Genomic DNA, 14,133 nt, shown 5'->3' on the forward strand with positions numbered 1-14,133 from the left:
GATGCGGCGTTGGAAACCTCCAATGCCATCAGTGATGCAGAGCCAGGAGCCAAAAACAAACATTGCGTTCACTTCGAACATGAACACAGGCTTGATGATGTATGAAGCCATCGATCTCTTGTGGAGAATTTCGGCAACCACCCCCACCTGGCACGCCAGCTGTCGTTATTTTAACCCGGCAACCTATCAAGGGAGAACCCGAGATAGTTTTTTCGTTGATGGGTGTCGCCGAAATCAAGAAGTTGATGGTGACGCAGGGACATAATTTAGATAGGTTCGGGCCGCTAGATCGCGTAATACCCTACGTCCTGTGTGTTGTATGCTTGTATTCGATTGATCTTGTTTTGAGGGGTCCCTGCCCTCCCTTATATATCTGGGGAGCAGGGTTACAAGGTAGTTTTGAGTACAAGAGTGCTAGTCGGACAAAACTATAGAGTCCTATTCTAACTCGGCAGAGTAGCTTCCTTGTATTCTGACTAGCCCTTCAGGAGTTCCATGTAGTCTACGTTGCCCTGTAGCGTAGCCTTCATGTCCTGATATGTCTCGAGTATGTCCCCTTGAGTGGGTCTGTACAACCCTTCTAGTGGGTCCAGGGATGTTTGGTTGACAATATCAAATCACATTCAGTACTCAAATGACATTCTAGTGCTTACTTTGGGGACCTCTTTATTTTCAAAGAGGGCTCCCCCGCCAGGCGCATGGGATTGAGAGTGGACAATGGCTTCTTCGGTGAGGCTTGTTGGATCGTAGTTTGATCCTCGCCAGTCTTAGTCGTTGTCTCCGCCTCTCATGTTGTTTGCGCACCAACGGGGTTGACCCTAGCAACGGGAGGCTCTTCGTCCTCTTCCATCTCGATGACCTCCTCGATCATCGGTAGCTCCTACTGCATGACTTCTATAGTCATCTTCTCCGCCTCTGTCACCTTCCTGACTACCTACAATCCACCAATATCATATTGAGTAGACATGGTGGTAAGGAATTTACTTATGAGTACTTGATTCTCAGGATCTTTTCCTTCTTCGAATGTGATTACCAGAGGAGGGACGTCCTCGGCGGTGAGAAGCTTCTTCGCCACACGCTTCATGGCGACAGTACGCCTCTTTTTCGGTGGCGGTGCCAGTTTGGCTTCCAAATTCTCCTCCGCTGCTCATTTGGATGACCCGGAGGAAGACCCAGCTTTGTCTGACGGCCGAGCCTTGATCACAAACTCTTCAGCAGCCTCTGAGTCAGAGCTGCTAAAGGAAAAGAATCCTTCCAACTCCTCCTCCTCGACTACCCCCTGTACGCTTGTGGTCGTGTGCACGCGTGGAGCGGCGTCAGAGCCATCCGATCCAAGTGGAGAAGGTGCGGAGCAAAACAAATGTACATCTTCCTGCATGCAAAGACAAGTCAGTACATCAACACATACAAAATTAGTACTCAGGGGCTATGGCCATGGGTACTTACACTTGTTGGTGGGTTCACGGCGCAGAACTCCCACACAATAGTCGGGATCTCGTTCGCGTGCTTGAACAAGCGCCTCAATCGTGCTATGACTTCATCCACGAATAAGTCTTCTGATGACATCCGGGATATATCACTAAGGCCGGAGTAGTCGTGCCCCACACTGCACCGCAGTTGCAGGGGTTGGATCCACCTTTTCATGAAACTAAAAGCTACTCCTACTCCTGCCAGCCCTTGCTGCTTAAGTACGGATATCTTCTCCAGGAGATCAAGTAGCTACATGCTGTCTTCGTGGGTGGGCTCGTCCAACCACTTGTTGTTCCAAATTGGGCAATGGCCTATGAACTTGGGAAGTCTGGGCTCGTGGTTGCCAATATATCAGCACCTCTCCATCTAGCCAGAATGTGAGTCAATCAACTCATAATCCAAAATGCCCTTGGCTTTTTCCCTCATCAGGTTCGCAACTCCCCTGACTACTTTGGTATGTTCCATCTTGGACTGGGGCTTGACTCTAAAGATCTTTCGGAACAGCTGAAAATGCAGCTAGATTCCAAGGAAGGCTTCTCAAAGATGCACAAAAATTGCAATGTGCTGAATAGAGTTGGGGTTGAGGTGAACCAGCTCTAGCTTGTAATACTCCAAGAGCCCGCGGAAAAAATCTGAAGCCGGTAATGCCAATCCGCGTTCAAAAAAGTGGGTGAAGATTACCGTTTCATGGGTGTAGTTCTCCATTGGCCAGGGGTTGCCATAGGATACCCTCCAATTGATGAAGTCTTGGTCTTGGAGAAGATTGGCTGCTACCAGTACCTTGATGTCCGCCTCCTTCAACACGGACTTCTTCTAGGCGCACGCAGGCAATGGCGGGGCCATCTGGTCAATCTTGCCGTACATGGGCACTGGCAGCTGGATTTCCTTCTTCTTCTATACTTTCCTCTTCTTACTCTCCGCCGCCTTGCTAGACGTTGCTTTCTTCTCCATTCGTGCTGCCATGAGGGTCTTCTTGCGCATGTGCTCGGGGTCTAGGCGGTGGGGGACAGTGGCACTCGAGCTCGATGATCGGGCAGCGACGGCGCTAGGGCTACAGTGTGGAAGATGAAAGAGCAGATGGCTCGGGTGAAAACGGAAGGGATGATTTCCTCCATTATTTATAACCGCAGCACAGTTAAAATAGTGCGAGATTAACGGGAATATTCTATTTTTAACATGTTCAAGGATTTTTCCCTTGGCTGGTAGTTTCCAAACTTTTCGGAAGAAGATAAGTTTACTGTTGGCGAACGGTCACATTAACCAATGGTTGACACTTATACCCAAACTAGTCGTGTAATAGTTCGGGAGCTGTGTGCCACGTGCCCATCGGCTAAAAAGATTTTCTATGCGTTTTAAGGATAAAGAGATATAAAATTACAGATTGACCCTCAGCTTGATTCTTCGATTCAACCTAAGGCTTGGGGCTACTCCGTTTGGAGTGCAACTTTTGTTACACTTCCATATAAATTCAAGATTGAAGATTAAAGACCAACTTAAATGAGGCTTTAGTACATTATAGCCACATGGCAGTACTCGAGTACGTTTGAAGACTCAAACCGATGAAGTACTCAAAGAGCACCAAACACTAGTCGGAGAAGACTACAAAAGTACTCAGTGTCGGTGTTTTAACCTGGCAACCTATCAAGGGAGTACTCGAGATAGTGTTTTGGTTGGTGGGTGTCACCGAAATCAAGGAATCGATGGTGACGCTGGAACACGATTTAGATAGGTTCGGGACGCTAGATCGTGTAATACCCTGACGTTCTGTGTGTTGTATGCTTGTATTCGATTGAACCTCTTTGGAGGGGGTCCTTACCCGCCCTTATATATCAAGGGAGCAAGGTTACAGGGTAGTCTTTTGTACAAGAGTACTAGTCGGATGCAACTAGAGAGTCCTACTCTAACTCGGCAGAGTAGTCCTACTGCCTTCCGACTAATTCTTCAGGACTCCATGTAGTCTATGTTCCTTGTGTAGTAGTCTTCATGTCCTGATACATGACCGAGTACATCCTTTGTGTGAGTCCATAAAGGGCTCCTCATGGGCCCAGGGATGTATGGCCAACAAGCCCCCGAGTACTTTGTAGTTTAATGAAGTAGTCCCAAGTACTCTGCAGGCATTGCTCGACTAGTCTTTGGTGCTCGTTGAGTACTCTTGTCGCGGCTAGCCTTCGAGTACTCGAGTACTGACATGTGGCTGGAAGGTACTCCTGCCCCATTTTGCCATTTCTTTTGAGTAGTTTGTCTTCAAGTCTTTATATGGAAATGCGATGAAAATCACACTCCATATGGAGTATCCCCCGAACCTTAGGTTGAATCAAAGAATCAGGCTAAGGGTCAAATTGAATTTGCTTCGTCTTTCTGTAATCCTTGAAGAAAAATAAAATTTTGTCCAACGGGCGAGGTGTACGCAGCCCCCAAGCACTTGATCAACTACGTCCAGGCGATGAAGGGGTCAACCATGATCAATGTGACCGTTGGACTTCAATCTCGCGATAAATCTAGAGAGTATCAGACCATTGTGAAATTACCAGCTGCGTTCCCATAATCTCGGAGCCATTTAGATCCATTGCACTGTTATAAAAGATAAGGCCAGTAGCCTCTGTGGATTAAGCTTCCAGCCATTCGCATCTGTTATTCTCCATCTTGAAAACCCTAACGTCGCCATTTGCGCCGCCACCGCTGCAATCAGCCGAAACAAGCGACCTTAAGTTTCAGAGTAGCCTTCTCCTCCCCTCTTACGCGCCCTAAGGTTATGCGCGTGAAGAAGATGGGGAAGAAGACCGACAAGTCCAAGGGAAAGGCCGCCGAAGGATCGATGAAGGATTCCAAGAAGGGGAAGGAGCCACAGCTTCCTCCGCCCAAATGTGGGCCTACCAATCAAACCACTCCGCTAAATCAGGCATCCGCTTGGAAGATGTCCACCATGAAGAAAGAAGCAATCCAAGAGTTGGTGAAATGCAAAATTGTTGCAGGAGGAGGCTGTCGTAAATTGGAGGTCCGCCTTTGCCAATGCCTGGAACTGCGAGGCCCATCCAAAAGAGATAGTGATTTGGGATCATTTTGTGGAGAGAGGTCTTGTTGTTCCTACATTGGAGTTCTTTAGAGGTATCCTCAATTTTTACGACATTCAGCTTGTCCATCTGAATTCCAACGGGATATTGCACATTGCAATCTTTGTGCATCTTTGTGAAGCATATTTGGGGATCCAGCCCGATTTCAATTGTTTTTTGCAAACTTTTCCACTACAAGCCTCAGCCTAGTCAGGATACGATGGCAATACTCGGAGATGCAGGATTTCAGCTGAGGGATTTTGACGTGTATCTAGAGTATGAGACTCCGTCGTCCCATGGCGCCTGGAAAGAGAAGTGGTTTTACATTGAGAACCATGAGCCTCCAATGCCAGTGATCATCAGGTACCACCCGAAGTACTCAAGCAAGTGGCTTGAGGACCCTAACATTGAAGATAGTCATCAGGTAGCTGAGTTGTTGCAAAAGATCGCAGCGTTGAAGAAGGCAGGACTAACTGGGATAAACGTGGCAGCCAGCTTCTTGAAGAGGAAAGTGCAACCGTTGCAGCTGCGCCGGACTTGGGGCTATGAGTACTTAGGCTTTGATGATCCGTCGTGGATGTCAGTTGAGGAGATATCTGATGATGCAGTTGAGGAATTGTTGGGCAAATTCTTTAAGAATTTCCAAGGGGTGCCCGAAGTCAATGAATCCATCTAGGTGTTTGACAAGTGGCATAAGCCTTAGAGAGGTAACTAGCTTTCCTTTTAAGTACCCATAATTAGTAATCATTATGTTTGCCAACTAGTAATTCCATATGCAGGATGATGTCCTTTTATACTTTTCACCTCCTCCTCCACCTGATGCTGGTGGTGCAAAAAACACGAAACCTGTGCACTACATGCGCTTGTCTGATGATCCCTCAGAGGAGGAGGAGGAGGAGGATGGGGACTCTGAGCCGCTTGGCAACTCAGATACTGCGTCGTCTGACTCTAAGTTGTCTGATCACGTTTCTGTGCAGTCTCGAGTTCTCAAAGGGTATAAATTTGCAACCAACACCTCGAAGCGTCCAGCGGAGGATGTTGGTGATAAAGAGATCCAAGCTCCAATGCCGAAGAACAGACAGACCGTAGTGCATAAGCAATCAATCAACAAGCACTTGGAGACTTTCAAAGCTCCATAGCTGGTAATTACCTTTGCAGAAGAGCAATGTGCTGAAGTATGAGTACTTATATAGCTTCCTTGAGTAGTCGAATTGACTTATTTTGACATTCATTTTTGCAGATTGTTGATGACACGGGTGAAGACGTTGAGGATGCTGCGGATGCAGTGTACGATGCTGATGAGACTACTTCTGATGATGTAGTCGCGATAGCTAAACACGCGGCTGCTAGTGTGGTTTATTTGGTGGAGATGTCTGCTGAAGATGCAGCCATGACGCCCAAGACGGCTACTACTCAAGTAGACGTTGATTCTAAAGTTGCGAGTGGTGGAGCAGGCGACCCGTTAGAGACTACCATTGGTGAAACTGTGAAAACGCCCGAAGCAGTTTCTAACGCCACATTGCCTGAAGTCCCCGCTAGCGGTGAGTACGCGAGTACGGGTAGTAGTCACGCGTACACTATCTCTGAGTTGGTTCTTTTAGGTCTTGGTGAAAACACCAAGGAGTTGTCACCCGTACCGGCTAGTGAGCCAGCTCCGAGTATTCAACCAGTTCCCATGGTGAAGAAACATCGTTGAGTTCCTCCCCGGTCCACCAAGTAAGTACTCTTTTGTAATGGTTTGATGACCGATTTCACAATCAATAGGCGCTTTCTTAATCTTGAGCCGTGTTTGAGTCAGGACTTCTAAGAACATTATTCTCAAAGGGGTGAGCGCGGAGCAGGTTAAAAATCTGTCAGTCACGGACTCTACTGCGGCACCCGTTGTCGATTTGACAAGTGAAGACCCGGCGCAAACTGGTGGCACAGGTGCGGTGACTCTCGCAGTCACCATACTGCGGGATATAATCAACTCGCTTGAGGATCCGGTGCCACCAGCCCCCTAGGCTGTTAATGATAACCCTCCTCCCACATCTAAGGCCACGATAACTAAACAAGCAATGGGCAAGGATGTGTCTGAGGCTCGTGCCTCATTTACTCAGCAGCTTCTTCTTGTGCCGAGTGTGAAGGCTTGTGTGACGGGTGAAGCTCCAGGATTGCCACAAAAGGTCAAGGTTTTTGAGAGCCTCCTGGAGGAGTTGCCGCCACTGTCAAATATTTTGAGCTTAAATCAGCAGCTAATGGCCAATGTCTGGGTGAGTCTTAACCCCATATCTGAGTACTTATTTTTGTAGTTTGTCACCATTTGCACTCGTGAAGAGTACTAATTGCTTGATTGTGCAGGACTTATATGAGAAATCTTGTAAGAATAGCCAAATTGTACAGGAGCGGAGTGAAGCTGCGCGACGTGTGGCGCAATTGGACAAGGACATCATTGATGAGCGCCGCCGCACTGCCGACTTCCTAAAGAAGTATGAAGATGCTGTTGACTCCTTTCGAATTGAAAGGCAAGTTTTTGAATCCGAGAAGAGCCACATGGAGGCACATAACAGGTCATTGCGCCAAAAGTTGGAGGGTAAGTACTCGCACCCTTAGTCCTTTGATCTCTTAAATGCATTTATCAGCTTCTCTGACCGTATTGTCGTTGTTCTTTATAGAGCTAAAGGGTCAGGAGGCCAAACTCAGCAGTCAAGTGCTCACAGTCGTGCCGCCGACGAGGTTAAGCAGCTCAAGGCCCAGTTGGCGGAGGCAAGGGAGGACCGTGAAAAGGAGAGGAGAAGGCGACAAGACTTCGGGGTTATGTTGGCCGAGGCTATGCTTGCTGTCAAAAATCATGAAGCCTCTTTGAAGAGGAAGGAGAAAGATTTCAAGGAGTTATCTGACGCAGCGCAAGCCCTAGTTGACGTGATGGAGCCCCCCCCCCCCCCCCGAGGAAGAAGTAGAGTCCCACTCCTTAATTGCGATATTGAGGGACGCACCAACCCAGATCACCAATATGGCAAAGTCTGTTTGCAAGCAGATGCTGGCGATCGTAAAGTCCTTTTATCCAAAGGCAAACTTGGTTTTGGTCGCAGACGGTATTGCCAAAGACTATAGTGATGATGCGTACACGCAATATTTGGAGGATCTGAAGTTGGTCGCTGAGCGTGTTGCGGGCTTTATCAGTTTGGAGTAGTCTTAGTTTGTTGTATTGACTTGTAATTTTGCTGATGAACTCGATGTATCTGAACAAGTATCTATTGTTTCTCTTGGGGTGTTGATCATTGTATATGCAATGAGTACTTGCTTGCAAATCTCCAATGGGTAGTCTTGCGAGTAGTCATTGAGTTGGCGGTTAGTCTTCCATGTAGACCCCAATTGTTGCAGATGGTTGCGGAGGGCGCACATGTGAATGTAGTAACCGTTGCATTATTGTCGTGTATGTGTAAGGACGCACGAGTGTACTGTGAAGGACTTGTCGGTTGCAGCCTAAGCGATTCACATGCGAGCTTTGATTTCGCGCAGGCAGGCTTTCACGTGGATCTTGTCTTTGCGAAGGACAAGTCAAATTACTGTGTAGTCAGGGTGCGCTATGTTGCATAGCCTTCCGACTATAAATAGAGCCCCCAGCTACCGTTGTTAAAACATGGATCCGATTATAGCGATGGTTGGCCTTAGGTTTCTTCTCTTTGACAGTAGCAAGTTTCCAATGAACGCCCCGGTGCTAGAAGATTCCTCATAGTGAGGCTCCACATTCCCTCCACAGATCTTCACGCTAGAAAAAATGGTTGCGATGCTAGAAGAATCCTCCTAGGAGGATTTGCCGTGTGCTCTATTCCCCCTGCTCTCTGGTAATAATCATGCTAGAGCTCACAAGTGAAGGATGATGAGTTTCACGGTCTTTATCCAGTTGTCGGGTCTAAACACCGACACCATTCACCTCACTCTAAAAAACTCTCCATTCTTCTCATTCTAAAAGATCAACAAGTAATCCATTTGTAACATAAAACTCATTCTAAAAAACTCTCCATTCTCCTAACTCTAAAAGATCAACAAGCTAGTACTATATTTGTAACATAAAACTCATTCTAAAAAACTTCCCATTCACCTCACTCTAAAAAACTCTCCATTCTCCTCGTTCTAAAAGATCGACAAGTACTCCATTTGTAACATAAAACTCATTCTCAAAAACTCTCCATTCTCCTCACTCTAATAAAGCAACAAGTACTCCATTTGTAATATAAAACTAGCTCATTCAAAAAAACCTAGAATACTATGACCCGAGGAGGAAGAGTGAAGTTGCTAACTGATTTAGTGAAGAAGCTGGTCGAGTGAAGAAAAACAAAGCCCGAGCAAATGGTTGAGCTTGCTCGGGGGAGGAAGCTAAGGAAGCAGCTCATTTATAGAGCAAATAGTTGACACTAGTACCGGCTGGTAGGTTCAACTAGTACTAAATGGTTTCAATTAGTAACAGTTGATGCTACCAGCCGGTACTAAATACATTTTTACCATTTGTACCGGTTGAAGTCATCAGCCGGTTACTAAATAGCTTCTTGAGGAATCTAGCTATCGGCCACGCGGTCCACGTACTGCCATTTAGTATTGGCTGAGGCTCCAAATTGGTACTACAGAAGCTCCGGTGATACTGTGCGTGACGACCGATACTACCGGACGAAAAGGCGTCCGGTATTAACGCGTTGGACGAATACTTAATTTTCCAGTAGTGTATAATCACTATAGTAGCTAGTATATATACAGGTCGGTCTCTGTCGAGTATGTTTGGTTAACCTTTCCCGCAGATTTCCTCTGGATTTTACGTGTGACTGGATCCACTAGAAATTCTTACAGGAAATAATAATACTAACCGTGAAACTAAATTTTCTTCTGTATATGCATTCATTCCGTGGATTTCCTTCTCCCGTCCATTGATTATCGTGCGTGTCACTGGTGAAACGATTAGGCCGATGGATTTGCAGGTCGCTTTTTAGCACGGCATGCATGTTGATTATCGCCTGCTAGATCGTCACTCCCTTCTCGTCCAACTAGAATCACGCATGGGAGCTTCCTGTTTCAGGCGAGCGGGTTAATAATAAATAAATAAATCCCGTTGAGGAGGAGACGAAACCGTGATTGAGGATCAGTGCTCCAGTCGCTTGGTTGAAACTTGAAACCGTGATGAAACAAGTACGCAAGAGCAAAGAAAGGTTAGTTGTTGGGTCTGGGTTGTCAGGAGACATAAGCCTGGCTCGCAGTGGGCTCAAAATTGGGCCCATGGAGCGCTCCAGCCCTTTGTTTACAAGGGGCAAGACGGCGGACCTTCGCGCATAGCCCATTAATTTAGGTTCGGCCCACTTCGAAGAGCGCCGACCCGAATTTTTGACTTCTCAACGTGCAAAGCTCTGCTCATTCAACGGCTGGTTGCGTCAGAGGGCAAGCGGAACCGAGCTGACCGGTTGGCGCGAGATCAGACCGGGCGGCTGGAAAACACAAGCAACCACCGCAACGCGTAGTAGTGATGGCACGCACTGCACGTTTTAGTATGGGGGCCTGGCCTGCCTGCTGAATATAGCAACTGCATGTTCACTGCAGAAGCAAATGTTGGGGCCAATTTTGAGCAGGCCTTGCTACCAAACCCATGTATCCACCCTGCTCAAAATAAAGCACGACCTGAACCTGCAACTTTGCAAGGTACTCAGCCACGGAATCAAGCCAGATCAGAGTAAGACAAACACACACAATATCTGAATCACTCTTATCCACACTTGAACCCAATCCATCTCTTGTTTTTCCCACCCATTTTTTTTTATCTTTTGATTTTCCTTAGGCAGATGATTTTTTTTCCCTCACCACCAGAGAGCACCATTTCCCTTACGGGCATCAGGCGCCGTCCTACAAACCCTACTCCACTAACCCAACAGCTCGTTCAGTCCAAAGTATAACACCTGATCGGCGCACCACGACGGCGATTTACGGAGACGCAAGCGGACGCCGGCGATCGAATCGCCGGTCAGATGTCTCGCCGGCAGAGCGGGCAGGAGCCGTGCCTGACGAGCCAGCAGTCGATGCAGGGCACGTGGAACACGTGCCGGCACCCGGGGAGCCTCCGCGCGGGCTCGCCCACCCGGAAGTCCTGCAGGCACACCGAGCAGCAGAGCGCCTCCCCCGCAGCATCCACGGCGCTGTCCTCCGCGATCTCCATCGCCGGCAGCCGCCGCAGCGCGTCCGCCGTGATGCCCCTGCTGCCCCCCGTCTCGAACAGGTCGCTCGTCTCCGCGAACGGCGAGCTGATGGCGCTGATCTGCGTCCACAGAACAAAACAAAAAACAATCAAGAAGAGCCAATCTGTAGAAGACCAGTCGAGCAACTAGAAACGCATTATCTCGAGGTGAATGGGGCCAAGCCGGGAACGTGTTGAAAACGCGCGCTACCAAACAGGCAGTCACCCGCGGGGTTAGTTGATGGTTCGCCATTGATGCAACTATGCAAGCAAAAGTTTCTTTTACTTGCGGGCGATGACCTCACCTCACTGAGAGTGATCTAGCAGGCGACGGGCACACCAGCACCAGATTTTTCTTTAAGGCAGCCAGTATTTGCCGTAACCAACCATGCTATTAAAGGGATGCCTTGTGCGTGTGTTCTTGGAAGAAATACAGATAGTGGCGTTAGACGGATGCGTTGCCTTCTGGGCAACGTGTAGCATGGACTAGCTGCTACTCGACGTCTCAACGTCTAAACTTGCGGACAATGGACAGGTTATGGCACCAGATGGTGGTATATATGCTGTTGATTTGGCATTTTGGCTGCCTGGATTTGGTTGATCAGCAATTCAGCAGAGCTAATAATAGACCAACCGGCACTAAATTTTTGCAGCCTGATAAACAAACAGCGTGCAGTGAACAGTGAAGAATCAGAGTATCCGACAGAGTTTCGGAAGTGATCAGGCTCGGAGTGTACCAGGGAACGGTGCTGTTTGTCACTGTCAGCGTTGTCACATTCGGACTAGCACGGGAGGACGGCAAGTCGGCAACAGTGGACGCGTCGTATCGTATAGCTCTCAGACTGACAAAACGCATCGCAATCTTGGGCCATGTTTAGTTACTCCCAACTCCCAACTTTGACACTATGCAAAAAGAAGATTCCCCATCACATCAAACTTGCGGTACATGCATGGAGTACTAAATGTAGATGAAATTAAAAACTAATTGCACAGTTTTGTTGTACTTTGCGAGACGAATCTTTTGAGCCTAATTAGTCAATATTTGGACAATAATTCACAAATACAAACGAAACGCTACAGTGTGCTACAGTGCTGTAACAGTAATTTGGCACCTCCCAAATTCCCCAATTAAACAAGGCCTTGGTGCATTTGAGGGGGCTGAGGTTGAGTGGCTACCTGACTCTGCACGGCGCTCTGGACCGCCGGCCCCACCTTCTCCCGGACCAGTCTGCCGCTCAGGAGGCTGGAGATGATGTCCACCTGCGTGTACAGTAGCAGAGCACGAACACTTCAGTCAGACAGACAGGTACCGAGTTTCATCGGAACTGGATGCAGTTAGCAGGGCCTTTGATTCGACAGGAAACTGGCTCGTTCCTCTCTTTTTTTCTTTCTCAAGAAGAAAAAAAGGAGAGAGAAGAACTGTCACCACAGCAGGGAAAAAACATGCCATGGGAAATTGGGAATGGGATTGACATGCATTTGAATTGTGAACCGCAGAATAAATAGGAAGGTGATGTGCCATAGGGGTAGCATCACCAACCTCGCCCCACGGAGTCCATGGGGCACACCTAATCAGCCTTCGTCAACATCAAGCCCCATCAGGCCGCGAAAACGAGAGTGGTGTGGTTCCACAGTTTTGCGATTTTGCAAAGGACAGCCATGTCGTTACCACGACCTCTCCAACACACCGAGAGGAGGGCTCAAAGTTAAAAACCGAGGTGTCTTCACGATCTTGTCAATAGTGATCGGATAACAGGCAACGATTGTGAGGGAATCAGGGGCCATGCCGCTTGCAAATTGCAGTCTGGCCTTGGATTGCAGGGGTTTAGCTGGGAATTTTGAGGCAAGAGAAGTGCTCCCACTGCTGCCGGCGATTAATTTGACAGGGTACGAGGCAGAAGAGAGAGGTTAATGAATGGCTAATGAAATGAATGTGCGTACCATGTTGAGGATGGTCCAGACGCCGGAGTCGCCCGAGTGCCAGAGGTCGCGCGAGGCCTCGGCGACCTCGATGGAGAAGACGGCGCCGGAGATGGCCCCAATGCCGGCGCCGCGCAGCATCCCGCTCTCGGTCGCCAGCCCGATCATGGACCCCGTCACCGCCCCGACCAGCGACCCCACTGCAAAACCCATCGCACAGTGGAGAGCAGCTCAGCTCGCAGCCAGCAGCTAGGTACCACGGCGAGTTCCCGCGCAAGCAGAGCAGAGCACGCACCGGCCGCGAAGACGCAGGTGGCGAAGACGCAGAGCACCCTCCCGGCCAGGCCGCACGCCGCATAGCCGAGGCCGGCGCCGGCCCACTGGCACGGCTCCTCCGGCGCCGAGCTGGGGCTGGGTGGCAGGTCCATCCGGCCGGGGGAGGAAGAAGGAAGAACGGGACCGAGACGCCGAACTGGCAACTGCTCCTTGGCGTGCGTGACGCGGCACGCGGTCTGGTGACGCAGAAGCACACAGAGGTAGAGGCAGGTGAGTGTCTTGGAGAGAAGACTGGAATGGGAGGCGAGGCCGCGGGCGCGTATAAGTAGTGGCGGGGGAATATAAAACTGTGGTCTGGTCTCTGGTGTGGCGCGGGTGGTGTGGAGCAGCCGCTGGTTTTGTTTTGTCCCTGCCCACGCACGCCCGGCCTGCCTTGTCCGCTAGCCGCTTTTGCCCGGCGGGCCCCGTGGCGTCCGCCCCTGGATGCTGCGCTGGTGAGTCACCGTCGCCACTCGCCACCGTGAGTCTGTTTTTGTGTCATCGGCTTCAGCTCTCTTCTGGCCACGTGTTTCTTTCTTTTTTGAACTAAAACCTGGCCATCGTATTTCAGCTGAGCAGTGCTCAACACTGAAGCTCAAATTTTCCGGAAATGTTGGGCAGCTGGGCACTTAACCTGGAGTGCAATGGTTTGCTTCTTCTCGGAAAGGATGACCTACCGGTAGTTCGCCACGACGTGATGCCCTACCCGGTGGGGAAAATTAGAGAAAACCTATCGGGGGTTGTCAATGAGCATGGGCGCGCATTTCTCAAGAGTTTCCTTCTGATATAGAGTACTTGCATGAGTGGGCTTCCTCCTCCCATGGCCCCCGCCGGTTTGGTGTATCAACAAGCACGATGGTTTGCCGAGCTCCAACTGCTGCTGAACGCCAGCAGGACAACCGAGCGTCCGGTTTAGAATTCAGTTAGGCCTAGTTCGTTTTCACCGGATTGGTTCGAAATGAGGTCCATTCCTGATGGTTTGAAGTGGTCCGGTTTGAAACCAGACTTGCATTGAAAGTGTTGTTTGTTTTAGTCTGGCCTAGAACGAAAACTGGTCTGGATTAGAATCCTTCTACATTAGATAGGCCGGATTGAAACTATACCTCCTCACTCCTTGAATGAATCCTAGCCGGATTGAGTGACACGGGTGGAATCACTCAAATCAGATCTGTAAGTAATCCTGGC

The 14,133-nt window shown here is 49.1% G+C and overlaps 1 protein-coding gene across 1 annotated transcript; it reads right to left on the reverse strand.

The window, feature by feature from the left end:
* Positions 1–10,216: 10,216 nt before the first annotated feature.
* On the reverse strand, positions 10,217–13,276 carry LOC117836821 (NEP1-interacting protein 2). Its single transcript, XM_034716331.2, has 4 exons — positions 12,929–13,276; positions 12,655–12,833; positions 11,890–11,973; positions 10,217–10,794 (listed from the first exon to the last, which is right to left on the reverse strand). Exons 1-4 carry the CDS (start codon positions 13,059–13,061, stop codon positions 10,504–10,506), a joined length of 687 nt encoding a protein of 228 aa, XP_034572222.1. The 5' UTR covers positions 13,062–13,276; the 3' UTR covers positions 10,217–10,503.
* Between the last annotated feature and the right edge of the window lie 857 nt (positions 13,277–14,133).

This window comes from Setaria viridis, chromosome 9 (assembly GCF_005286985.2).
Source record: "Setaria viridis chromosome 9, Setaria_viridis_v4.0, whole genome shotgun sequence".
In the NCBI taxonomy this organism is placed as follows: domain Eukaryota; kingdom Viridiplantae; phylum Streptophyta; class Magnoliopsida; order Poales; family Poaceae; genus Setaria; species Setaria viridis.